Source organism: Pinus tabuliformis, chromosome 7 (genome assembly GCF_031772625.1).
Source record: "Pinus tabuliformis cultivar Carrire ecotype Pingquan chromosome 7, CPIR1, whole genome shotgun sequence".
Lineage (NCBI taxonomy): Eukaryota > Viridiplantae > Streptophyta > Pinopsida > Pinales > Pinaceae > Pinus > Pinus tabuliformis.
In genome coordinates this window covers 567,836,262-567,863,313 of record NC_142293.1, presented here as the reverse complement: position 1 = coordinate 567,863,313, position 27,052 = coordinate 567,836,262, and the positions used below count along the sequence as shown (strand labels likewise).

At 37.9% G+C, this 27,052-nt stretch overlaps 1 protein-coding gene across 1 annotated transcript in view; it reads left to right on the top strand.

The window, feature by feature from the left end:
- The window catches only part of AT-HF (HIS HF), a 350,337-nt gene that overhangs the window by 98,014 nt on the left and 225,271 nt on the right, over positions 1 to 27,052 (top strand). The window contains exons 4-5 of the mRNA XM_089458515.1: positions 12,834 to 13,003; positions 13,172 to 13,286. Of these exons, the coding sequence (XP_089314641.1) occupies positions 12,834 to 13,003; positions 13,172 to 13,286 (285 nt within the window). The remainder of the gene's footprint in view (positions 1 to 12,833; positions 13,004 to 13,171; positions 13,287 to 27,052) is intronic.

Sequence of the window (27,052 nt, the reverse complement as noted above, 5' to 3'; positions counted from 1 at the left end):
AGCAAACAGAAGTAGCTAAAGCATATTTTATGAGGTATACGCTACTTCAATGTGTCTAACCTGCGTGCATACGCAATTTTATCAAGGAAAACTTGCATATACGCTGTTTTGAAATGCCGAACCAGCGTGTATACGCGCCTTTGCTATAGTGAACCCGCGTATTGTAAATGATGATTTAACCTTTACAAATTCAGACATCAGTTATACCTAGATCATCATATTTACAGATGCGCCAATTATTTAGATAAAAGATCAAAGCCACACAAAGATACTTCACTTCAAGCCTTAAGATCTTGACCCATTAATAGAACTTATCCTTCATCAAGCGCTTAGGTTCATCCTTGATTCAGATCCAGCTGTGCACCATAACCCAATGACCTGTATTCTAGATCTTGCTCTTCGTTAGATATTCAATGCTTGAGTGCCTTTGCCTAATGATCTTCTCCTCCTTTTATAGTCTTAGGCCTTACTTAATACCATGGTCCAAAACCACTTAGAATCAATACTTTGGACCAAATACCTGGGGTCAACACTTCGGACAAGATACCTTGGACCAATACCATGGATCAAAATACCATGGACCAAATACCACAGACCAAAACTAAGTTTTCCAACATGTACGCGCCTTTCCGTCCGTGAAAGTGCGTGTGTACGCTATATGCGCATTTTTGTCTGCAAACCCGCGTGTACACGCAGCTTGGTCAATGGGGAACCTGCATATACTTTTCTTTCTTCATTCTGTGAGCCTGAATTGTGATCTGTTATCTGTGTGAGTTGCCATCAAGGACAACACCTGTGTTATAGTGCCAAATCTGAATCATAATGCCAACACTTGCTTGGTGGAGGAAATGATTTATGTCTTCTTTCTTAAGTGCAACTTAGGAAAAGTACAATAATTAAAGTCAATCAATTATTGTGGATTATTAAGTAATTTTCTAAGAAAAAATAATTTAATTATTTAAGTCACTTAGAAATGATCTCAATTGTTGATCTCCTATATCTTCTAGAAGGGAGATTATGGTTATGGATCTGGGCTTAATGAAGATTATAAAAAGAAGAGAGGAGACACACTAAGAGAAAGCGATTTTCTTTAGTGTGAGTGGCTTAATAGATTGAAGCACAAAGAAGGAAGACTATAGGAGGATTCGAGGGCATATCCAGGAGGTCGAGTTGCTAGAAAGTGTAGGGCTGAGTCACTGAAGAGAGTGAGGTCGATTTGATTGGAGAAGCTGATATGCGAGGGCTGAATTTCCTTAGGTCCAATAGCAACTTGAAGGGAAGGATTAGGGTCGATTTGCTGGCAAATTGTCGCGCCAAAATTCTCCAAGCCAAGTTCATTCGGAGGCCGAATTCGTTGCGTCAAATTCATCTAGTTGGGGCCGAGTTATAGGTTCTAGTAAATGTATTTTTCCTTGCAATTCTCTTTGGGTCGAAAACCCTGACTTTCTAGATTAATGAATGATGAAGAATTGTTGTGGGTGTTTATTTATGGTAATGTGTGATTGATCTCTCCTATTTTTGTTTTCTATTTTCCACTTCATATATTTCTAGAGGTTAAAATGCCAATGGTTTTATTTTTTAGTAATTCAGAATTTATTTGGTTAATTAAATAAATTGTTGGGAATAATTAATTGCCATGAGAAAATAAATCTGGGCTGGTATTAGGAGATTTACATGGTATCAAAGCTTCCTAGATAACTCTGAGAGAGAGATCTGAGATTCGTAGGGTTTGTAGCAACAAGTTTCTTCTTTTTACGGTGGCATAATTATTTTAAAATTTTAAAATTTGGCATTTGTGACCAAGGTCGATTTGTGAAGATGGCATCATTGAGTAGTTTGTGATATGAAGACAAGTTGGATGGGGTCGTTAACTTCAGTCATTAGAAGCAGCAGATTACCATGATTCTAAAAATGGATGGTCTGTGGGATTTTGTGAATGCAAACATTCAGGTTCCGTTAGATCCAAACCTAGCGATCGAGCATGATCTTAAGGATATGAAAGCAAGGTGTATAATTTTGGATGGTGTGAGGGATTATATAGTTACTCACATATCAGGGAGAACATGACATGTCAAATATGGGTATTCTTAATCGGTCTTTATCAAATCACAAACGAAAACAGGATGATGGTGCTGCGAGAGAAATTAAATGTCATCAGGATGAAGAGATCAATGACAGTAACATCTTACCTCATGAGGATCTAGTAGGTTCATGGAGCTTTTAGCTGTTGGGGAAACTGTGAATGATTTGGAGTTGGTGAAGGTAGCTCCGAAGGGTTGTGTTAAGCATTGGATCATCTTTGTGGATGGGATCCTTGCTTGGAAAAAACTTCCTAATTGTATTCAAGAGATTTGGGAGTACTGATTGACTGGAGGATAATGAAGGAGTAGTGAAGAGAAAGATGAGCTTGCTCTTACTCTACAAGCGAAAAATAGCAAAGAGAAGGCCAAGCAGAACCAGAGTGGAGGTGGACCTTCACAAAGTAAAAAGGAGAAGGACTTGAGCAAACTCAAGTGCTTTGCTTGTCACAAGTTCGGGCATGTTGCTAGTCAATGTCCAAATAGGAAGAAGACCGAGGGAAAGATAGCCACGACAACCATTTCTCAGATGGACGAGATGGCTGAAAAGTTCGAGAAGAACTTTGCCTTGGTGTCATGCCTTTTTGGAAGCTTCATGAGAGGTGTCTGCTTTGTGGACAATGGAACATCTTAGAATGACCAGGGAGCCTAGGGATATACATGTAGAGCTTGGTGATAATGCCAAGTATGCAGTAGAAGGCATTGGTAGCATTGAGTTTTAGATGGACTCAAGTGGCATCATGGAGGTGAATGAAGTATTGATTGTGTTAGTGTCAGTCTTTCCAGCCTTCCTCCAGTGATCAAATATGCTCTTACAAAGTGATTTTGAAGTGTCAAGGTCAAATTTTGTCATTTCAAAGAGTTTTCAAGCAAAATTTGGTCACTAGGCATTAGGTCTAGGGTTTGCTTTAACTCCTTCTAAAGTTGTCCACATGTCGGTCCATGTCACCATTCAGCTGAGTCTATCATCATTCATAGGGTTGTCATTATCATCTCAGTGTCTAATGAGTCATTTTACACCTTGTCCATGCTTCAGTTGCGCCTAGGCAGTGTCATTTCCCTCTCCTAGGGTTTTGAAAGCTAATTTCTCTTGGATGGTCAAATCACTAGCAAAACTTGTATCCAGATGTTCATACACCTTCCCTTATCTTTCATGTACCTTATCCAACACTTCCCATCACTGAGATTCCCCAAATTCTTCATTTTTGCACAAACCCTAGTTTCTAGCTACAACCTGACAATTTTCTAGGTTTGGCCTGTGTTTTGCCCTTTTGGACCCCTTCCCCTCACTCAATCTCTGAGATTCCACTTTCCCCTGCTTCCTAACATCCCTCCCCACTCCCAAAAATTTCCCCAAGAATTTAGAAGCCTCTTATCCCCTTCATTTCGCTCCATTTCGACAAAATTCCTTGTTTCACACATAGGGACAAGTCGCACTCAAATGATGTTCCAGAGCAATCAAAGATGAATTTTGGAAAACTGAGAGAGGTTTTTGTCCAGAACATGCCAAAGAAGAAAAACCTCCTTCACTTTTTGCACAGGTGTCATGGTTTTAGAGAAATGTCAAAATTACAATCGCCGGATCTAAGGAGGTTGGCCAAGGCACTAAAACGACGGAAAAGGCCCGATCCACTCCAAATTTTGGCCAAAGCCTCTTTGACTGAGCATGATACTTGATTGGGGACTCACAGCACAAATCCCAAGAAATTTTGAGCATTTTGGGTCAATTTTGGTTTTTCTAGGCAATTTACAGGTTTTGTCCATTAACGGGTCTCACCCCCTGCGCGACCCTTCATCTTGGCAACTCCATTTTGCAAAAACTCAGCATTTCCAGATTTGTCATGAGAAGTTACATATGCTCATCCATGGACAAGAGATTTTATGAAGTTTTGGGCCTCCAGAAAGTCAAAAAACAAGCAAAAAATGACTTTCTGCCACATTTTTGAGACACAGAAAGCAGTTTTGGGAGATTGCAATTTTGGAGGGGCAAATGACCACCAAATTCAGAAATTCCAGTTGGGTTGGAAAATAGACTCACAGACCTTTCCAACAAGCCTACTCTTGCTCAATTTGGACACTTGGAAGTGCCCCAAAAGTGGTCCCAAAGGCGCGCGACCCGTCAGGCAGAGGCGCGCGACCCGTCATGCAAATTTCTCCAAATTTCAGTGTACAGCTCAGAAAAATGCAGTTTGAACCTGTTTGACTTTTTGGGTGGATTATTATCCTCTTTGATGTAATTAATGTACTTTTATGACACTTTTACACTTATGTACCTCTTCTAGAAGATTCATTCATGAAATAGGTGAAAATTTAATGAATGAATTGGTTTCCTAGCTTATAGAGGCAAGTTGTTTTGACTGCCTAGATTTTAGTGCTCAGTTTAGAATTGGTTGAAACAGCTCTTAGAAGGATGAGCTCGACCCCTAGAGGCAAGGAAAGGTGTTAGCTTGCCTATATTATGTATTTTCTTAGTCATTTTCAGGGGTTGGAAGGTTGGACTCTTGAGGGAAAAGCTATCATTGTATTATTCACTGTATCTCTGCAATTTTTGGCTAAGGAAGACCAGGGTTTTGCAGTCCTTTTTGGGATTCTTGTGGTTACATGTATTGATGGTGTGTTTCTCTATGTACTTGTAAGTGTGTTATGTGAATCATTTCCTTACTATGTGAATCATTTCCTTACTTTTCCTTCTGCACATTAAACAAATGAAGTGTTAAAGTAGAATTCATGACTGTCATGCTCTGCTTTTAAGTTTGTTTAATTTCAATGTTTTCTGCTGTTTAAGGAGAATTCAAAGTTATTGTTTGCTCTCCTTAGCTCCTCACCTGTCTTTCTCATCCATTCGCCTCAATCTAAGGCATCAATACTGTATCCTATCTCGCCCCAAAGAACCCCATGCAGAAACTGTGTCCTATCCCCGCACCCAAAATTGCCACTCCTCAATTTGCCACCAAAAACCCTAAAAATTCCAAATCAACCCTTTTGATCAGTTTACTAGCCTAAAATCAGTGTTACCCTATTGGTTATCTCGCCCATTGAAGATCTTTATCGAGATAGACCGGAGAGAGCCCTCTCCTGCCCCGTAGGGCTAGCTACGAGCCTAAGTGGTTTGATGTTGCCTTGAGGTTTACCTTTCTCAGCCTGAGGTGAAATTTCAAGCGCTAACAGATTGTATAGGGTTTGGAGAAGAATCTCTTTTTAGTTTCGGCCATAGAGGACAAAGTACTAGATGTCAGCTTCACGGGAGTAGTTGTTGGGCCAAAAGGAACTGATCCCAAGAAGAAGGGAGTAATTGGCAGAAGTGAGAAAAATCTCTATTTGTTGAGAGGACAACTGGTGAAGGCTCTCATACATGAGAGTGACAGCTAGAATGAGATTTGGCACAAGAGGATGGGACACCTACACTATAGGGCTCTTCCTATGTTACGGAGAATAGTTACAATTTTTCCGAAGATCAGGGTGGAAAAAGAAGGAATGTGCAAAGCACGTGCACTTGGAAAGCAAGCCAAGGCCACGTTTCCTCACAACTAGACTGGGTCTAAGGGAGTGCTAGACTTGGTGCACTTAGACATTTGTGGTCTTATGTTTGTGGAGTCGATCATAGGGTCTTTGTACTTTGTGACATTCATAGATGTTTTTTCCAAGAAGACTTGGATCTACTTCTTAAAGACCAAGGGAGAGGTCTTTAGTCTGTTTCAAGAGTTGAAAGCTCTTCTGGAGAACCAAACCAGGAAGAAGATTAAGGTGCTGAGATCAGACAATGGGGGTGAGTATACCTCCAACGAGTTCCAGGATTTTTGCACGATAGCAGGGATCAAGAAGGAGTTCACGATACCTTACAACCCTCAGCAAAATGGGGTTATTGAGAGGAAAAACGGGACCATAATGGAGGCAGCGAGGGCAATGATCTATGGTTAAGAATTTCCTATGTTTTTGTGCGCAAAAGCCTGCAATACAACTGTTTATGTGCAAAATAGGAGTCCTCACAAGATATTGGAGGACGTAACTCTGAGGAGATGTTTACAGGAGTGAAACTGGATGTGAGCCATTTGTTCATCTTTGGTAGTCTAGTGTATGTTCCCATGGAGAAGAAGACTACGTTGGAGCGCTTGTTAGAAAGAGTTGTATTTGTGGGCTGCTATGAGGTCTCAAAGGCCTACCGAGTCTACATTCCAGGACAAAGGAAAGTGATAATCAGTTAGGATGTCAGATTTGATGAGGGTAGGACTTTTAGGAGGTCTAATGAGAGAGAGCCAGCTAGGGTAGAGGATGGGAGTGAGAAGCTCCTAAGGCTGAGGAAGTATGAGCAACACCAACAATAAGGGGACAACCTATAGATTTGGAGAAGGATCAAGATGTTCCTTCAAGCTATATGAGGAGGAGGCCGAGATTGGCCGAACAAACCTATAGGGATGTTGAGGAGCATGTGGAGGTTCCCAGCAACACTTTCAGGTAGAGCAAACCACCAACGAGATTTTCCAGATTTTTTGGCCTCATCGAGCAACATTAGTGAGTCTGAGCCTTCTACTTTTGAGGAGGCTACAAATGAGCAGGTTTGGAGGGATGCCATGGTGGATGAGTATAGCTCAATCACGAGGAATGATGCATGGGACATAGTGTTGAGACCAAAAGGAAAATCTATGATCACTTCTCTATGGATCTACAAAATCAAATGTGCAACTGATGGTAGTGTCAAGACGTATAAAGCGAGGTTCGTGGCGAGAGGGTTCTCCCAGCAGGAGGGAGTGGATTATGAGGAGACACTCGCACTTGTCTCCAAATATGCACCCATTAGAGTAGTTATGTCCATTTCTTTAGAGATGGGGTGGAGGACACTGTTTTAAAATTCGGCCGAATCGAATCTAAAACGGCCGAGTTGATCCGAGTCATTGAAGAATTTTATGACCCGACAGAAAAACCAGTTCGGGAGGCCGAGTCATGACTGACTTGACCGAGTTATTGCATGACTCGGCCGAGTCAGTCATGACTTGGTCAACCCGGCCGTTTCCGCATCTACTCGGCCGAGTCATTAAGTCCGGCCAGTCACCCAAAAAAACAACGATTTTTCTAATTTCTTTTTTTAACATTTAGCTGATTGTTGGGGACTCTAAGGTGTTTTCTAAATTGGTTAAGTGCTATTTGGGGTCCATTGCCCTCTCCTAGTATTGATATGCTATTCAAATTTCATGGTAATGTTAAATTCTTAAAGTAAAAGTGACATTCTCCTTAATCTTCATTTTCATCCTTTTACTTAAATTTATAACATTACCATGAAATGACTCAGGATGTTTGAGAGTGGTTCCGGCCTCATTGAATTTCATATGGAGAAAGTAGAATTTTAGATTTCATTCAAAATCCAGCAGACTTATCAGTTTTTCAGGATTTCAGGATTGGAGGATTGCAATGTTTCCATTGAATTTTGTCTTGTATTATGTACCTTGATGTTAGTGACATTGGTTGTCAAACTCCTCCGGGATTCGCTCCCAAACCAGGAGCTTCTGAAAATGTTGCTTCCGCTCCCATTTTTGCTCTCGCTCCCCACTTTCGCTCCCGCTCCCAAGTGACACTGAGCCAGATGATGTTGGCAACTCTAGCAGTAGCTAGTAGTACTGGTCAGAGACTTTTGTTGTAGAGGCCATTTATAGCCTCCTTGGTTATGTGTTTTTGTTTTGATCTCTATATCATCATCGTGTATGTATTGGATAGTGCACTGGGTGCCATTTTGATATAATGGATATATTCACGAGCCTACTTTGATCATATGTTGTCTTCTATCTATATTCTAATGCGGTGTGTTTGGAAACATGAATGAAAATATTTAAAATTATGTGTTTTTATAAAAAACAAATATTTAATGTATTTTTTACAACGACCGAGTCACTGAAATCGAGCCGGCCGAGTCGATACCGAGTCGGAGTCGGAGTTGACCCTCGGCCGAGTCAGAGTCGGAGTCGGAGTTTTAAAACATTGGATACATCAGATGGATGTGAAGACTGCATTCCTTAATGGGGTGATTGAGGAGCAGGTGTATATTGGGCAACCTCAGGGCTTTGAGGTGCATGGGAGAGAATCTCATGTGTGTAGGTTGAAGAAGGCCCTTTATGGGCTGAAGTAGGCTCTACGAGCATGGCATGTCGAGATTGATGGATATCTTCTTGGTTTGGGCTTCACCAAGAGTGAGGCGGACTCTAACTTGTACTATGTAATTGTTGAGGGTGAGTTGCTCATCTTGATACTTTATGTGGACTATTTCTTCTTGACAGGATCGGAAAAACTCATAAGGCTGTGCAAGTAGGATCTTGCTTCAGAGTTCGAGATGAAGGACATCGAGTTGATGCACTACTTTTTGGGATAGAAGGTGTGGCAACAACCATGAGAGATTTTTCTTGGGTAGGGCAAGTATGCAGTCGAGATCTTGATGAGGTTTAGGATGGAGGATTGCAGACCCATGTCTACACCGATGATCACTAACCTGAAGAAGCTGAGTGCTTCTGAAGGTGAGTTGGTGGTTCCCACCCTGTATATGAAGTTGATAGGTTCCTTGATGTATCTATTCAACATTAGGTTGGATATATGTTTTACTATGAACACACTGAACTAGTTCATGGTGGAGCCGAGATAAGATGATTGGATGGCAACGAAGCATGTGTTGAGGTCCCTGCAAGGTATGGTGGACTTTGGATTGAGATATGTCAAAGTTGGAGTGGAGCTGTAGGGGTACACAAATTCTGACTGGGTTGGGAGTGTTGTGGATAGAAAATTCATGTGTGGATGTTGTTTCAGTGTGGGATTAGCCATGATCTCTTGATATAGAAGGAAGTAGCAACCAATGGCACTTAGTTCAACAAAAGCAGACTATATGGCAGTGGGTATGGCGAGTTGTGAGGTAGTGTGGTTTTGCAAGATGTTGGCAGGACTATTTGATTTAGAGATGGGGACTATTGCCTACTTGCTTTCACTCTTGGTTAGTGTGGGAAAAATCTTCAACTGCATAAGGTGTGACTTGGTGGCAAACTAAGAGATGGGGCTATCACCTATTCCCAACTCTCTCCGTTAAAGCTAAGAGGGGTGGTCCCTAATGAAGGTTAGTGAATGAAATGTGAGTTTCTAGGAGATTAATTTGAATGGAAAGCTTATCAACAATAGTACATTGATCCCACAATATGAACAAGTAAAGAGATATATGAACAACTTTCAATAATTCATTCAAAAAGATATGCTATCATAGACCAGTGCTTAAACAATTAATTGCTCAAAGTAAATAACATGTACTTGCTCAAAAGAAAATGATGACAGACAATCCTGCAAAAGAGACAATGTTAGATGAAATATCACTTGCAAGATGGAAATATTGAAATATTGTACTTGTAAATAAGTGCTCAAATAACAAGATAATATCATTAAATAATTATGAGCTAAAAAGTACATGAGATAACAACTTAGCAAGTATAGTAAAAATTGCCAATATATAGACCCACACTACTTGCAATATGCTACTTTGAAAAAAGATAAAATGCAAATGAGATTCAAAAGATCTAATAAAAGTATTACTTGCACAATGTAAATAGATGTTGCACTTGTTAGAGGAAATGCTGAAATGACAAGAGATAATGACATCAAGTAAACATGAGACCATTCATCATAACAAGTATATGAAACAAATAATGTTGCAAGTAAATATAAATGTATTCCAAGATGATTTAATTAGCATGAAATGCAAATCTATCTAATGTGAAGTGCAATTATCTTGGTAAATTTTAAGCTAAATGCCTATCTAGATGTAGCCTCTCTCTCAACTATTTTGAAACAAGTCTCTAATGTGAGTTGTGGAGAGATACCCAAGAAAAGACAACTGAGGCTGTATTAATGATACCTCCCTTGGAATATCCAACCATCCGATGCGTCAGGCGCTACAGAGACTTTGGTTCTGACGACTGCAAGGTCACTGTGTTAACCACAAGAGAGGGTTTATGTTCCTCAAGTTTGGGTGAGAGAGAGAGGATCCTAAAAGTCTTTCAACCAAGCTTATGCTTGGAGGTAAATTAATTAGAGATGCAAATTAACACTAAGGATGCATAAATGAGATGCATGTGAACATTAATGTTTCCAAAGAAAGTGTAAGGAGAAATTTTTTCAAGTTGATGTCACCAAAATCCTTCAATGGAAATAAAATGTGAAATAATTAGCTTGATGTGAAAATATATGATCACAAGTCCAAGACGTGTTACTTGCAATGAAGTAATTTCTTTAAAATGGAATGACACAAGAAATAATTATCAATGGCCAAAGTACCATATGAACATGAATTGCAAAGATATTGAAGCAATGCTCATGAATTTGTAAAGCAAAGTGAAATAGTTTAAACTTGCCAAAAAATCCTTGCTTACTCAAATAAAGCTTGCATGTATTGGAGTGAATTGCACAAGTAAATGGAAATGGCACAATGTAAACTAACATCAAGCATGTGCTAGAATAGGACGAGCATAAATGCTATGTTAAAGTGAAATTAACAAATGCAGAAAATTAAAGCAACTATCTAAAGGATTAGTCAATCCACAAACCAAATTTCTCCCTCTAAATGGATAGAAGGGATACCATGAGAAAAATTCCCAAGCTCCCACAAAAGAAATCAGACTTTTTATTAGATTAGTTACAAGGAGATGAGAGCCCCTCTAAGGCCTCAAAATAAGATCAAGGAAGTCTTTACAATAAGAGCTTTGACCATAGACTTTCCTTGATGAACAATTGATGCAAATGAGGCTGAAGAAAGACCTTTGAAATCTGAAAATTAAGAGGCTTTTCTTTGCATACAAAATTCAGATTTTGAGTAGAAGAGAAGTTAGCATAAGACAAGAAAGGCTAAGCCTCGTCAAAGCCCACGACCTAGAGAGAGAGATGTGCAGCCCTCAAAAGAACTCGACTTAGCTAAAAATGGGGTCCCAAAGAAGCTCACGACCTTGTTGGAAAGCTGCTCAAAAGAATGCAAGGGGTCTTGCAAAAGATATGTTAGTAGTTTTAGAAGAATTCACCCTCAAACTTGCCGCCAAAATGGACTTTGATTTCTGCTCAGGAGGCTGCAAAACAAATTTGAAAGTAAGTGGAGAGAGCATGCAAAGAGAGAAACAATAGTCCACAACTAATGTATAAGAGCTAGATCAAGTTATGGGAGTAGAACTCCATACTTGTCTAGTCTAAAATAGTGCTCTAAGTAGCTCATATAATCATTGAAAGCTCTAAATTTTGATCAAGAGAAATATGAAATTTGAATTTTATATGATTCTAGTAGAGTAGAGGAAAATGAAACTCCCCTCTTTGCTTTTCGTTGGATGGATCCTTGGAGCCAAAATCGATGGGTCCTTCGATTCTTGAATTTGAGAGTGAGTTGATCTATTTGAGATTTCTCTCACGCCCAAATGATCCTTCACAAAATTTCAAAAGAGTTTTTTACACACTTGGAAACAAATATTAGCGTTCATAAAGGAATTAGAGAAAATACAATGGGTGAGAGAACTAGAGATTCCTCCTAAAATCGCCTACTACTATTCACTCCTAGAATATTTCTCTAAAACAAAAATACATACAAGATAACTTGCATATATTAATCCACAATGAATGGAAAAATCATGCTAATATAATCCAAATTGCATAAAAATTGAAATACATAAGCTAGAAAGATATCACCTCAAGAAAGAAGGAGAACACCATCAATCATGCCCCAAAGTCTTTTGTATTATTATAAAAAACAAGTATACAATCCAACAGAGTCTCCTCAAACCCAATAGCTCTTATCAATACTCGTATAAGACTCAGCAAAATACATTTTCCCTTTCCCTCCACCCGTTCTAAAAAAAGACAGAAGAATAAAAAAAATCGAAATTTGCTGCTAGGGACAGGTCTTATATGGGTCTGTATGAGTTTTATACGAGTCGTATGCGAGTTAACGGGTCAACATGAGTATTATGTGAGTTAGTGCGGGTAAGGTTCTTATGCGCGGGTTCTATGAGAGTGACTCATTTCGGCATATGACTCATCAAGACCCGCGAGTCTTGAAGGGTCTTATAAGGGTCGTGCTTCACTACTCCAAACATTAAATGAAAGCACATGATTACAGAAATGGTTAGTGTACCTTCTAATAGATGACCTACCTTCCTTCAAGAAGCATGCCAAATGGGAGAGACTGTTGACTAGAGCATAGGTTGAGAGCTTTGAAGTAAAGCTCTCTGTGGATCATCATAGGGCTGCTGGCTGGCTGGTTGACGAATGGGAGAAAAATTTCTCCCAAGGGTTACCCACTTTTGCTAGGTAACAGTCTCCTATGCTGTTTCTTGAAATTTGATGGGTCTATCCAGCCATCCTCAAAACTCAGCCCCCTGTTGCCCCATATTTGAACCCCAGTGGGTAACAGTTTCCTATGCTGTTTCTTGAAATTTGAGGGGTCTATCCAGCCATCCTCTAAACTGAGCCCCTTGTTGCCCCATCTGCGAATCCCAGCGAAACAGTCTCTAAGTAGTAAATACTAGGAGCCAGATAGAATAGTTTTTTATTTTCAAGTCAACACATGCACACAAACACACAAGCTGCGATGGAGAAATATCTAAATATAGTCAGATTGATCTTGACGTTGAATTGGTGTATAACTTTGCTTTTCAAATGCAATTCGGTAATTACAACTGCCTCTGTTTTCATAGTATTGTGCATGGATGTCAATCCAATCACCAAAAGCTTGAATTAACAGGATTTTACATTAATATGCAGTCGAAGGTCTCCATCTAATACCTGGGGTAGTTGGCCGTTTTGATTCTTCAAATGGGCTGAGGGTGCCCCATATAGGCTGGAATGCATTGCAGTCCCAGCAATCATCTGTGATTTTAGAAGGTGCCAAAGGCCATCGAGTTTATTTTGTCCATTCATACCGAGCAATTCCTGTATGTATGCTTCACACTTTGTTTTCTATATTTATAAGATTCTTTGATGAGCAATATTTACAACATCTATTTATTATAGTCAGTTGCAAGTTATCACTTGTAAAATTATTTCTTTGCTCTTAATTTCTCTGTTTTTTTCTTGAAATCAATCACCTTTTTTGACTGCAGTCAGATGCTAATAAAGATTGGGTTTCAGCGACTTGCAACTATGGTGGAGAGTTTATTGCTGCCATTAAAAAGGGGAATGTGCATGCTGTACAATTTCATCCTGAGAAAAGTGGTGGTAAGAAATTTGAGAGCTTTTTCTTATTTACAAGTCTTATGTATGACATATTCTAACAATATTATATTTCTCTAGTTCAATATATATTTATAAGAACACAGCTGGATTTTAAGAGGTATAGAAATTTCAGATTACCACTTTTTTGCAAATGTAGAAATTTCACCTTAACCTTGAGGTTTTCTGGATCTCTTTCATGCATATGTTTCAACCTTAGGGATGCCTTGGAAATATTAAATTATGGCAGCAAATACGTCCTTTCTATTCAACCAATTACATAAGGGAGCCCAAGAAAATGAATTCTGAACACGTTTACTTCAATGCATCATTGTTTCAACTATCAGGGCACAGTCCCCAAGCATATAACAGATCTGAAAATAAATTATAACAGTAGTAAATCCGCCCCTTTAGTTTCTATATGTTTGTTCAATCGCTTAACAAAATCTGCTCAAGGATATGTCAAATTAGCACGCATAACCAGTGCTAGTAACTACTCAATCATCAAGATAACATAAGCTGAAAATCAGATCTGTCAGTACACAACGTTTGGACTGCAGAAACAGCTAATATATATGTATAGGTTGAAGTACATATCACAGTTTAGACAAGCAGGTACAACTTATGCTCTTCAAACCCTAGTTAGGGAAACCATAACAAAGCCCTAGCCGCTAGCTTTTAGCTGGGAATCTTTCCCAACCAAAGCTAGACATTCCACTAATGATCCTCAACAAAGTAGCATACTGAGAAATGCTGAAATTTGATGACTAAAAAGTTCCCTGCAATCCCAACTCGGTTTTAATTTTACCTTATCACTCCCATTCAGTGAAATGCCCTTTTCCATAAACATACATTCAACATATAGAATTATGGAAATGAAATTTTCAGATTAAAACACATGACACTGTCAACACATGCTGAAAATAAATATGGACATAAACAGACCAGCAACACACGTAAAAATGCACAGATTTTTGGTCAACTTAGACCCAGGCAAAACCCCTTCAATCTTCTCAAGGGAAAACCTGTTAGCGAGCTCTTCATATTTATCTATTTTTCAAGTTCAGGAAAAATACATTGCAGACAAAATAAAACAACGAAATACAACTTATCTCTTCAGCCCAAAACTCCTTGAAAACTGTGCCCACTTTGCCTTGATTTATATGCCCACGTGAAGCTGAAAATATGCACTGTACGGATTTCCATACCACTATATGGACTGTACAGATTTTTTTTTCAATTTTTTTTCCAAAAACTTCTCTCAAAGGGTGTGCAACTTACAACATTAAATGCTGTTCGTACTGTACCTTCTGTTGTCTTTTATGCCTTGATTTCCGTGCCCTGCTTTGCCTAGAAATCACTCCTTTAGCTTTTTGCAACAAATTTCTCCTTCAGAACATTTCTCCAGCTTTCAGCCTCATTTCTCCAATCTGCTCATGAAGAATGAATGTAGTTTCTCTTTTCTTTTCCCCTTTTTGTTTCCCTAAATGACTTTTGGGCAACTTTAAGATCTAATGGCTCAGATTCATTTAGATCAAGGGATAAGAATAAATGTGCATTTAATTCTCACTTTTTTTAACTCACCCATTAAATAAAGTACCCACATTGTACTTTATGTCTAAAGTCACTTTTCACTTTATAATTTAACGTTGACTTTACCACTTATAAAGTCACTTTCACTTTATAAAGTCACACTTAGGAAAAGAATTATTTTGGACACTTTTCCCTAGGTAGAGACTAACCCATGGGAAACCACTTGTCCATGGTACATTAAAAATCAACAAGAAGTCCTCTTTGGCACCATCACTTGCATCACACAAGTGTACCAATGTTCTAACAAGTTTTTGGGATAGGGTGATGCGAGAACGGGGAGACACATAAGGGGGATGTGTGCGGGCACCCCTAAATTTTTTGGAAATCCAGGGGGGATGGGGGGATGTCAGGGTTGTTGGAAAATGTAACTAGGTTCGGTCTTCATTAAATGTATTTGCGTCATCTTGTAATGTACTTGACAAACGAATAAATAAAATAATTATTATTATTATTATTGTGACTTATTAAAGCATGAGTTTCATGCTTAGGTCAAATGTATAGGTCAAGCCTCCATTGTAGGCTTTAGGATTATTTATTTGGGTCAAAGTCAATTTGTTTACTGATCAAAGACTCCTCCATCAAAGTCTCCTTGATCATCATCAGCCTCCTTAAAGCATCCTTGTTGTCAGCCTCTAACAAATTTTCATCAAGTCGGCCTACTAGTTGGCCTACATGTTGACCTATCCTTAAGTGGAGTCACAATTATTCATGGATTCATGTTGGCCTATTTCATGGACAAACTACTATATATACAAGCCTAAGATTCTCACATTACAGCACCTCAGAAGTTCGGATTTTCAAAAAGGAAGTTTCAGTACTATAACACATGATAGAAGCTTGCATTTTAGAGATAATTTTGGTAATCACATAGAGATGGTTTCGGTTATCACAGTGAGATAATTTCGGTGCCTTCACAGTGGAAAAAGCTCGGTGATATTACAGTGAATACAGTTTGGTATCAATGCAGTATAGAAGTTAAGATGCTATTACAGTTCGGTGATGTCATAGAAGTTCGGTGCCATTACAGTCAGGTGCTTGATGTCATTACAATGATAAAGTTTGGTGCCACCTCAGTGATGGAGAACAGGAGTACATCATCATTGTTGGACCGAAGTATATATGTTACAGTGTTGAACTGAGATATAATTGTGTTATGTGACCAAGCTATCAAACATACTACTGGATCGTGTCAAAGCTTTATTATTGCAAGGAAGAACACATTGAAGAATGCAATGCTACTCACAAGGCTGACTTGATGGAGGGAGTCTCTAGTTTGTAAGGGTCTTGGTCGTCTCCTATTTTGAATCTACTAAAGGAAGAATTTGTGACTGGGTTTTCCCCTCGAGGGGGATTTTGCCTTGGCAGTGTGCCTACATCTTGTGTACTCTTTTATTTGTTGCTTGGCATTAGTCTTGATGATAAGAAAAGATAAATCAAAAGAACTAATAATAATAAAAACATCACAAGATAATGTCATTAATAAGGGAAATCATTTAACTACCAACTCTTTGGATGTCCCAACATGGTATCAAAGCTATGGTCATGGTCAAAGGCAGTTTGAAGAAGGACACTTCTGGGCTAATGGAACTAAGATTATAGTGAGTCTTTATCTAACATATTAAAGACACCTTGAAAAGGAAGGAAGAGGTTCGAATGTCTCAATAATGGGTTCTGATATACCACAATGAAGGCAGTTCAGATAATCTTTAGAATGAGGATTGAACAAGCTCGATTTCAGAGAGAGTTTCAACACTATCACAGTAAGACAATTTGGAGAATGGGTTCCAAGCATTTTGGTGAAAGTACAGGACCCACATTTCGGTGAAGAGATGATCTAGATGCTACCACAGTGACAGGGTTTTAGTGACAAGATCTCGGTCTCATCTCAGTGAAACATTTTCGGTGCTACCTCAGAAAGAAGATCTCAGTGATACACCTCAGTAAGGAAGTTCAGTGCTTATGCAAAGCGCTCGGTATCAAAACATCTTCAGAGATAGGTAAAGTAGTACATTCGATCTTCAACTCATTAAAGAAAAGGGTCTTGGAATAACTGCTTATGGAAATCTACCAATAATCTGAGATATCTACAAGAAGTATTCAGTTTGAAGGGAATCCGAAGTCTGTCTTATGAAGAGCACAAGGTACCAACTTAAGAAAATCAAGTAAGTACTCCGTACTCAACAAGATGCACTTGCAACAAGTCTAATAAAATCAGAGGTATGTAATTCACAAGGTATGTATGTTCATAAGCGATTGAATTTCTCTTATCTCTAGTGGTTCATATAATCCTTGTTTCTAAGTCGTCTAGGATAAAGAGTGTACTCTCTAGATAACATATTAAAACCATAATCCTCTTCCTCTAGGATTTACATGTAATCTAGGATGTCAAATAAAAAGGTCCTACTGATGATTGAAAGAATGAACAACTTATCATAGGATTCCATCCATGATTATGTAGAAGATCTAAATTGAGAAATTAAATTATGTCCTTGGTATCACATGTTGTGCTTGTAAATATGTACTACAAGTATAAAAGATGTTGGCTTAGTACAAAGAAAACACTTTAAGGAATCCTTCCAAGGGCCGTTGGAAAACTGTTAGGTCCCTATACTACTAGTGTAACCCCTTATTGTTATTAGTGCAACTCCCTTATTGTATTATTGTGCCCCTACAATATTATTGTTATGTAGGTTCCGATTGTATTGTGATCCCTTAGACTCCTATATATAGAAAGGAGGACTTGCCATTTGTATCATCCAAGAATTGTTCATTTGTGTAATGTAAAGGAGGTTGCTCCCTCGAAGAGGCTGATTTTGAAGTCGTTGATTTATCTTTTCTTCTATTTTGTGAGCTAGTTGCATAACATTTGGTATCAGAGCTTTGGATTCTAGGGTTTCGCTGCTTCAAACAGGTCATCGTGACATTTTTGCTATAAAGTTTTTTCTACGAAGTTTCAGAAGATGAAATTAAAACCCATTTGAGTCGAAATCTTGATGAACCTCAGGTCCGAATTTCAGATCTTGTCTCGCTATATTTTCGGAGATATGATCCAAGGAAGTTAGGGTTTTTGCATGCTCTCGAATTATATATCAAACAGGTGACCTGGGAAACTCGTCATAACTTTCTCTCTGAGCATCAGATTGAAATTTTGTAAAAAGTTACAGAAAGAGGACAGATTGTAGTTTTCTGTGTATCATTTCCAGGTTTGAAGGTCAAAATAGTGACACGTGGCACTTCGTACAAGTTCACTCTACTGAACCAGTCTATAATCAGGCCATCGTGGGATATTTGGAATAACTCTTTCTTGGAGAATCCAATATTGATCAGACTTGTGGGGTTGGAAACAGAACTCAGAGGACTACCACATGACGAAATTTTAGACCTTGGAGATCCAAAATTACAAAGATAAAACAGATTCAATATCGAGCTCCTACAAAGCGAAAAAATGTGTGTAGTCTTTTTAAAATTTTGCATAAGTTTGGTTTGAAAAATTAGTTTGAAGTAATTCAAAGGGCATAGTGAAGCATAATTATCATTAATTGATGCCCCGAAGAAAGAAAATGGAAACACCTAGTAAGCAATCTGAAATCTCTACCATGACTCATGAAGAAGAGGAAGAAATGCAACATGATATATCAAAATTATGAGACCAAGTGCAACAAATTTCACTCACAAAAAGTAACAGAAGCTAAGATGGATGGTTTAAAGAAAGTCGTGGAAGCTAAGATGAATGGCGTGGAAGCTAAGATTGATGGCATGGAATCTAAGATGGATGGTTTAGAAGTAAACATTGAAGATTTGAAGAAAGACATGGAAGGTTTGACAAAGTTGCTTCAAGAAATGCTTCCTAATGGCGAAAAGGTAGTAGAGGAAACTCATGATGTGAGCAAAATAAACATTAATCACAATTCCGTAGAATCTATTGTTGGATTGAAAACCCACCATGTTCCAAAGATCGATATGAGGAAGTTTGATGGCAAGGATCCCGTAACATGGATACTATAGATGGAACAATAGTTAAATCTCCATAATGTGCAAAACACACAAAAGGTACGCATTGCAACTTTATATTTAGAACCCAATCAGTTTGTATGGTATCGATGGCTTTGCTCTCGTAAACAAATTGTTCATTGGTCAATTTTTATGGAGGAAATGATAGCACATTATGAGGATACAAAAAGCATCACCTTCTTTAGCCAATTGATAAATCTCAAACAAAAGGGTTCAATGGTGGAGCACATTGAAGAATTCCAAAAATTGAATATAAGGGTAAAAGATATTCCAGAAGAGCATAGAATTGATGTGTTCATAGGGACTTTAAATGATAACATCCAACATGAGGTTCTCCTTTGGGAACCTGATTCATTGGAGAAGACGTTCAGGTTGGCAAGAAAAATTGAAAGCAAAATTATGGCAACAAGGTCGCCTATTACTCACAACTATAAAGATGGAAGTGTTGTTGCCCCTAACCTTCCACAACATACTAGGTTGACACCACAACAATTGGAACAAAAAAGAGCAAAATGGCTTTGTTACAGTTGTGATAGCAAATACACTAAAAGCAATAAGTGTGCTGAGAAGAAATTATTTTACATAGATTATGAAGCGGAGGAAGAAAAGGAACAAGAAACATTAAAAGAAGAGGATACACACTAGGAACAAACCCTAGAGAAAGAATAAATGAATTCGACCATATTTTGTAATGGATTGGCCAGAATTACTATTCCTCAAACTATCAAGATAGAAGGACATATCAAGAAGAAAGAGGTAATAGTGTTGATTGATTTGGGTAGTACCCATAATTTTATTCATTGTAAGATAGCGAAAGAATTGAATTGCTTCCTATATCCATCACCAAAATGTCAAGTGATGGTTGCAAATGGAGGAACTATAAATTGCTCTGGAAAGTGCCATAATATCAAACTATCCATGGGAGAATATGTGTTGAATAGTCCAATGCTTTCCATTCCAATGGGTGGTGCTGATGTTGTACTAGGAGGCCAATGGCTACAATCTTTGGATACAATAGCTTTTAATTTTCAAGAACTTTTCTTGAATTTTTTTTCAGAAGGAAAGGAAGTTGAATTAAGGGGTACCGCAGGGAAACCGGGAGAGATAATCAACTCTAACAACATGACAAAGCTTTTAAATAAAGAACAACGAGGCATAATTGCACAATTATGTTTGCTAGAGGTTCCCACATTGGAATCATCTATTTTTCCATATCTCCAAAAAGCCTTAGACAATCATTCCGGGGAATTTGAGACTCCCAAACGCCTCCCACTTATTTGTGATCATGATCACACTATTCATTTGATTCCAGGAAGTGTTCCTCGAAACATCAGGCCTTACAGACACCCCTATGTCCAAAAGAGTGAAATTGAAAGTATGGTTGTAGAAATACTAGAGGTTGGTATAATTCAACCTAGTCAAAGTTTTTTCTCTGCTCTAGTAGTATTGGTGCACGAGAAGGATGGATCATGACACGTGTCCGGATTATAAGGAGCTCAACAAACTTAGTATTAGAGATAAATTTCCCATTCCTGTCATTGATGAATTATTGGAAGAAAGAAGAAAGAAAGAAATTATTTTAACGTCCATGAGGCTAAAGATAGCCTATGGGACAGATTGCTTCTTCATCTGCTTGATGTATTCGACCCTTTTTCTGTGAAGCTTCAAAATAAATTCTCCCAGCTTCTCGACAAACCCCTCGCTAAATAGATTATCCCAAGAGCTAGCCGCTAGCATATCTGCATAACTTTCCTTGTTGTCTTTGAAGACCTCACATTTTAAAATGAAATGTTTTTCTGTTTCCACTTCTCCGGAAGAACAAAAAATGCATACTCTTTCCTCCCACACTTCCTTTGGCTTTTTCCAGCGCCCTGTTTCACAACGGAGTTGATGAGAATTAGTCCTTAACTGAGCAATAAGAATTTTGTCTCTCCAAGAGATATTGCTTTTGGTTGATGGCTGTGAGTGGGATTAAACACTTCAATATAGTAATTTTTCTTTCTTCCTAGCTCCTTATCCCAAGTATGCTTGTGGAACTTTTCCATAACAAAAGCTTTTATCTCTTTGTTGTTTATGGGACACGCGTTCAAACAAATACCCCATTTACTAAACCATTTGTTATTTTGGATGAATTGAATGGAGCAATTTACTTAACCCAAAATAACAAATGGTTTAGTAAACCCCATTTACTAAACCATTTGTTATTTTGGATTATAGGGAGCTCAACAGACTCACTATTAAAGATAAATTTCTCATTCCTATCATTGATGAATTATTGGATGAATTGCATGGAGCAATTTACTTCACCAAGTTGAATCTTCGTTCAGGATATCATTAAATCAGAATGAAGACTGAAGACATTCCAAAAACAACATTTAGAACTCATGAGGGTCATTATGAATTTTTGGTCATGTCTTTTGGCCTTACCAATGCACCTTCTACATTTCAAGGTTTGATGAATTCCATTTTCAAACCCTTCCTTAGAAAATCTGTGTTAGTATTTTTTGATAATATACTAATCTACAACGAGTCTTGGAAGGATCATGTTCAACATGTTGACAGGGTGCTCAAACTATTGGAGGAGAAACAATTATATGCAAAAACCTCCAAATGTTTCTTTGGAGTACAAGAGGTGGAATATTTGAGTCATATTGTATATCATGAAGGTGTTAAGGTAGACCCTAGCAAAAATAATCCATAAAGCATCTGTGAGGATTTATCGGGTTGACAGGGTATTATCGCAAGTTTGTTAAGAATTATGGGAAATAGCAGCAACTCTAACAACATTACTAAAGAAAGATGCATTTTCTTGGACTCCAGAAGCAACAAAGGCCTTTGAACATCTTAAAGAGGCAATGTGCCAAACACCGGTCTTAGCTACGCCAGAATTCACAAAAACCTTTATTGTGGAATGTGATGCCTTAGGAAATGGAATTGGTGTTGTTTTAATGCAAGACGAAAGACCCATTGCTTTCGAAAGTCATCCAATCAAAGGAAAGTATTTACACAAAGCTATTTATGAGAAGGAAATGCTGGCAATACTACATGCACTTAAGAAATGACAACCTTACCTAATGGGAAGACACTTCAAGGTAAAAACGGATCATAATAGTCTTAAATACTTTTTAGAACAAAGATTATCTTCAGAAAAACAACAAAAATGGGTCACAAAGATGTTGGGTTATGACTTTGAAATCATCTACAAAAAGGGAAGCAAAATGTTGTTGCAGATACATTCTCAAGAAAGGATGAGGATGTGGAAGCATTGTTTTGTGCCATTTCTATTATCCAACCAGTTTGGATAAACGAAGCAAGGGATGAATGGAAGAATGATGAAGAAGTGTGGGCACTCATTCAAAAGTTGTAGCAAGATCCTAATACATTTGATACATTTAGCTGGAAAAATGATTCGTTATGGTACAAAGATCGTTTATACATTTGTAAGAATTCCCAACTCAAACAAAAAATTCTCCCGAAATTGCACACCTCTCTCTTAGGAGGACACTCAAGATTTTTAAAAACTTACCATAGGGTTAAGAAAGAATTATTTTGGGATGGCCTTAAATTCGATATTCAAAAATTTGTGGCAGAATGTTTGGTTTGCCAACAAAATAAAGTTGAGACAATTAAGACCCCAGGTCTGTTACAACCTTTATCCATTCCAAGTCAACGTTGAGTTTTCAATGGATTTGATCACAAGTTTACCCAAGTCCGAAGGAAAGAGTGTCATCATGGGGGTAGTTGATAGACTTACCAAGTATGCACACTTTTGTGCATTATCTCATCCATTTAAAGCCAATACAGTTGCTACTGCATTTATGGAAACAATTCAAAAGCTACATGGAAACCCATAGATTATTGTAAGTGACAGAGATCCCATTTTCACTGGAAATTTTTGGACAGAATTATTTTCTTGTCTGGGTACTAAGTTAGCTCATAGCTCATCTTATCATTCTCAATTTGATGGGCAAATTGAGATAGTGAACAAATGTTTCGAAGGATATCTTCGTTGCTTTGTATCTGATAAGCAGACACAATGGGTCAAGTGGTTGCCTTTGGGTGAATGGTGGTATAACACTTCCTTCCATACTGTAGCAAAAATGACCCCATTTATGGCACTTTATGGATATCATTCACCGTCCATCACGTCATCTTTAAAAGAAAATTCTAAGGTTCAAGCAGTGGAAGATCACATTGAGCATCAACAACAAGTTCTCAAATTCTTAAAGGATAACCTCACTTTGGCGTAGAATAGAATGAAACAACAGGCAGATCAACATCACAACGAAATAAATTTTGATGTAGGTGATTGGGTATTTCTACGTCTACAACCATACAAATAGATGTCCCTCAAGCAAGCTAAGAAGGATAATAAATTATCACAAAAGTGTTATGGTCCGTACAAGGTGTTACAAAATATTGGTACTATGGCATACAAATTGGAGCTTTTTGAATCTTCTCGAGTGCACCCAATTTTCCATGTTTCATGCTTAAAAAAGGGTATAGGTGAGAAGATCCCAGTTCTAACAATATTTCCAGAACTTGACGAGGAAGGAAAAATCATATTGGAACTTGAAGCAATCACAGAAACAAGAAATCGACAGCTACAAAATCGATCAATTTCAGAGTATCTCATCAAGTGGAAGAACTTACTCGCTGAAGATTCCACATGGGAGGATGAGAATTTTATACAGAAGCATTCAAAACTACTCAAGCATTGAGGACAACACTTTTTGAAGGAAAGGGGCATGTTAGGTCCCTATACTACTAGTGTAACCCCTTATTGTTATTCGTGCAACCCCCTTATTGTATTATTGTGCCCTTATAATCCCTATGTTTTTATTATTGTGCCCCATAGAAGCCCACTATTGTTATTGTTGTGCCCCTACAATATTATTGTTATGTAGGCTCTGATTGTTTTGGGACCCATTAGAGTCCTATATATAGAAAGTAGGTCTTGTCATTTGTATCATCCAAGAATTGTTCATTTGTGTAATGTAAAAGAGGTTGCCCCCTCGAAGAGGCTGATTTTGAAGTCGATGATCTATCTTTTCTTCTATTTTGTGAGCTAGTTGCATAACAAAAACATCTACTATATCGTATATTCTCAAAGAGTATGGAAGAGGACATCCCAAGGCAAGGTTTGTCAAGGAACAAAGGTATGCCGTAAACTACAAAACACCAATTTCCTCATAATAAATGTTTATTCATTTGATAATCGATTACTAACATCTTTATGTCTAGTTGTCTCGAATCATAATAATTCTTGTTTTGGGTGATTCATCAATTGATAAATCTACCCTTCTTACATCCTTAATTGTTCTTATAGAACCCTAGATATGTTCTCTGGAAAATCCTAACCTAAGGGTATGATAATGTCAATGTTTGAAACCCTAAAAACTGCTTAGGGTTATTGGGAAATGTTATTTGAAGTTTTTGTTAATGGTGTCATGTTTAGGATTTCGGTATGATCATGAAAACCTAACTTTTTAGGGTTGAATGATGTTTGTCTGAGATTCCAAACCTTTGAAATTTTTGGAATAGTAGGGTTTGCTTTGCTATGTTATGAAACCCTAGATCTTTAGGGTTTGGTTTGGCCTATAAGCAAATCCCTTGTTAGGTATTTAAAGTCCTGGGGTTTGGAAACAAGCCCTAGTCAAAGTTTGATGAATAATGTTGTTTGGAAAATCTAGGGTCTTACAACTAAACCCTAGTAGTAGTTAAATTCTCTAAGTATGTGTGATAAAACAATCTGGAATCTATGAATCTACATAGTGATTGTTGAGATTGTGTAAATGAGAAAATCTATGGTGAATATCAAACCCTAGTAGATGATAGTCATGATGCTGATTAAGCTGCGATTAGTTTTGATTGTTGAAGCTCATGTATGAAATCTAGGATATGTAATGAAAATCTTAGTGAGGAGTCTAACATATGAATTTTGAAAGTTGTTAGATTCATTGATTTGATTTGTCTCTAGGGTTTGCTATATGAAGGAACTTGTCGTTGAAAGAATATTGAAACCCTAGATATATTGAGTTTGATATCTTGATGAGCTATGAATGTGATTTAGTGTTTGTAACTAAACTTGGGCAAGAAGTTGAAGTATAGTCTCTTGTTGATTAGCATTGTAAAGTCTAAATGCTTATGTTGTTATAAGATTCTGATATGGGTAACTTCATGCTTCTGTAATTTTGGTTGTACTTGCTATCTAAGTTGTGTAGGTATATCATCTTCAAGTTGGTGACGCTGATCGTAAGTAAACTTGATGTGATAAGCATGATATATGAATGACTTTGACAAGAAGGATGGAAGCCATGAAAGATTCTCTGATGTCGTAAAGAAGAAGTAGTACTCCCTAAGTTAAGAGGGAGTTTGGATGAAATCTCCCTAGGTTAAGAGGGAGCTTGAATGAAAGAAATCTCCCTAGGATAAGAGGATGGTTGAAAATATTCCTTGTATAGGAATAATTAGATCCTCTCTATTTAAGAGAGAATGACAGATATAATTTTCTACTTCATGTGTCATGCACTAGACTAGGACTAATAACCGTAAGTTTTAGTGAACGCCATGTGTGAGAGAAGGAAATTGGAGAATGCATTTTGAGGTGCTATTGAAAGAAGGAAAGTAGGATCCAATTGAAGAAATTGTTGCTGCATATGAAGTAGGAAAGGAAAGTGTATGATTGAGGAATCTTCTGTCAAAGATTCGATTGGTAGTCCTATGAAAAGTTGAGAAGCAACATGAAGTTGTTTGGAAGACCCTGAAGGTTTGTATTTGATTATGTACATGTGAAAGTATATTATTGATTGGGGTTATGTTTGTACAGTTAAATTTCTCAAAGGTTTTGATAGCATGTTGGTTACCGATTAGTTTGATAGGGAGAGATTTGTTGTCTTTGATTTGCTGGATCAAGGAGTGGTTAGGTTTTATGAGTGAAACATTGCCTGGGAGGACATTTGGCTGACACTTTGTGTTGATGTCTAGGTCCCATAGTTGGAAGGGTGGTGTTGGTCATTGAGATTTGACACGCACTTGGATCTCTGGGTTGATGGTTAGCAAGCCTGATGGTACCTAGAGAGGCTGAAAGCTTGAGTCCATCTTAGTCCCACTTGGATAGATTTCCCTAGTCAAGAATCTAGTCCATGGCATTGAGGTGCCTAAATTGTTGAGAGACCAATGGATAGATTTCCTTGGTCAGGAATCAAGTCCATGGCATTGCGGTGCCTAAAATTCTTCATGGTTCATACGGTTGAGATCTTCCTTGTACTTGTATATGATGAATACCTCCCTAGTTAAGAGGGAGTGTTAGGAAAATGTAACTAGGTTCGGTTTTCATTAAATTTATTTGAGTCATCTTGTAATGTACTTGACAAAAGAATAAAGAAAATTATTATTATTATTATTATTGTGACTGATTAAAGCACGAGTTTCATGCTTGGGTCAAATATATAGGTCAAGCCTCCATTATAGGCTTTAGGATTATTTATTTGGGTCAAAGTCAATTTGTTTACTGATCAATGACTCCTCCATCAAAGTCTCCTTGATCATCATCAACCTCCTCAAAGCATCCTTGCTGTCAGCCTCAAACAAATCTTCATCAAGTCGGCTTACTAGTCGGCATACTTGTTGGCCTAACCTTAAGTGGAGTCACAACTATTCATGGATTCATGTCGACCTATTTCATGGACGAACTACTATATATACAAGCCTAAGATTCTCACATTACACCACCTCAGAAGTTCGGATTTTCAGAAAATAAGTTTTGGTACTATAACACAGAACATAAGCTCACATTTCAGAGATAATTTCGGCAATCATAGAGAGATGGCTTCGGTAATCACAGTGAGATGATTTCGGTGCCTTCACAATGGACAAAGCTCAGAGATATTACAGTTAATATAGTTTGGTATCAATGCAATATAGATGCTATTGCAGTTCAGTGATGTCATAGAAGTTCGGTGCTATTACAGTTAGTTGCTCAATGCCATTACAATGATAAAGTTTGGTGCCACCTCAGTGATGAAGAACAAGAGTACATCATCATTGCTGACTGAAGTATATATGTTATAGTGTTGAAATGAGATATAATTGTGTTATGTGACCAAGCTATCAAACATACTACTGGACCATGTTAAAGCTTTATTATTGCAAGGAAGAACCCATTG